Genomic DNA, 1293 nt, shown 5'->3' on the forward strand with positions numbered 1-1293 from the left:
GGTTATTTTGCACTGCACTAGCCATTTGCTCTTGATAGGCTTCCCATTTTAGCAGCCAAAGCTTTGGACAGTTATTTTAAAGGGAACCTTCATATATCTTACCATTTTAAGTGTTCATTATGATATATTTTATGAATTTGTGAAGCAGTTTTTATCTATTTGTATTACATAAAAATACCAGTTACCAGCCTTGTTGCTGGCTTGGCAATTCTGAAACTTTTATTTCTAAAGATTTGGTGACAAGTTTTTGTATCAAATAAACAACTAAAATTCTCTGTACAAATTATTACATTTGACTTCATTCATGTATCTTTTCTTGATTGAAAAAGAAAATTATCTTGATCATTATTAAAGATAGTGTATTAAAAATTGCAAGTGTATTTTGTAGGTATAGCAGTACAACAAATTTGATTAAAGTCCAGCTGTAATAGCATTATATAGCTGTTTTTCATATCTTCTTTGGTAAATGCAAAAGATGGGCATTATTAATGTACTTTTTCCTTGCAGGAGTTTAACAGAGGATGGTCATGGAAACTCCATCACCGCAATGCGTTGGCCTTGAGTTTGTGCGCCAGTACTACACGGTGCTCAACAAGGCCCCCATGCACCTTCATCGGTAAGTTTAATTCAACATAGTCTACTGCATGTTTCATGTGAATAGTTAACTTATTACAAGATTTTAAAAATTGTAAATTTTATATTGCAATTTCTTTTGCTTTGATTTTATGCAGAGTCCATAGTTATCATTTTAATGTATGGAATTTGTTCTTCAGTTTTTTCAGTCACAACTCCTCATTTATGCATGGGGGCCATAACTCCATGAGTGAACCCATTATCGGCCAAGCAGACATACATAAAATGATCATGAGCCTTAACTTCCGTGATTGTCATGCTAAGATCCGAATGGTTGATGCTCAAGCTACACTCGGTAATGGAGTTGTCATCCAGGTGAGTTCATGTTTACAATATATTGATTTAGTATATTTTTTTGCTTATTTTGTAAACTCTGTAATTAGAAATAGATCCTTATTACATTGGGTGATGTACACTTTGATTGGCTGAATGTTAAAGAGAATTTTTCATTGTTCTCATGAAAGGTTACTGGTGAGCTCTCCAACAATGGAATGCCCATGCGACGATTCATGCAGACTTTTGTACTAGCGCCTCAGACCCCCAAGAAGTTCTACGTGCACAATGACATTTTCCGGTACCAAGACGAGGTAATTATCCAAATAATTTTATTGCCTCCGATATATTCATGCAAAATTGTGAGCAAAGAAAATATTTTCTGGG

At 34.3% G+C, this 1293-nt stretch overlaps 1 protein-coding gene across 1 annotated transcript in view; it reads left to right on the plus strand.

The window, feature by feature from the left end:
* The window catches only part of LOC119594000 (ras GTPase-activating protein-binding protein 2-like), a gene marked incomplete in the record, with an annotated part of 11544 nt that overhangs the window by 4924 nt on the left and 5327 nt on the right, over window positions 1-1293 (plus strand). Inside the window, 3 exon segments of the mRNA XM_037943027.1 lie at window positions 508-616; window positions 774-948; window positions 1098-1220. Coding sequence (XP_037798955.1) covers window positions 522-616; window positions 774-948; window positions 1098-1220 — 393 coding nt within the window.

This window comes from Penaeus monodon, chromosome 33 (assembly GCF_015228065.2).
Source record: "Penaeus monodon isolate SGIC_2016 chromosome 33, NSTDA_Pmon_1, whole genome shotgun sequence".
Classification (NCBI taxonomy): Eukaryota; Metazoa; Arthropoda; class Malacostraca; order Decapoda; family Penaeidae; genus Penaeus; species Penaeus monodon.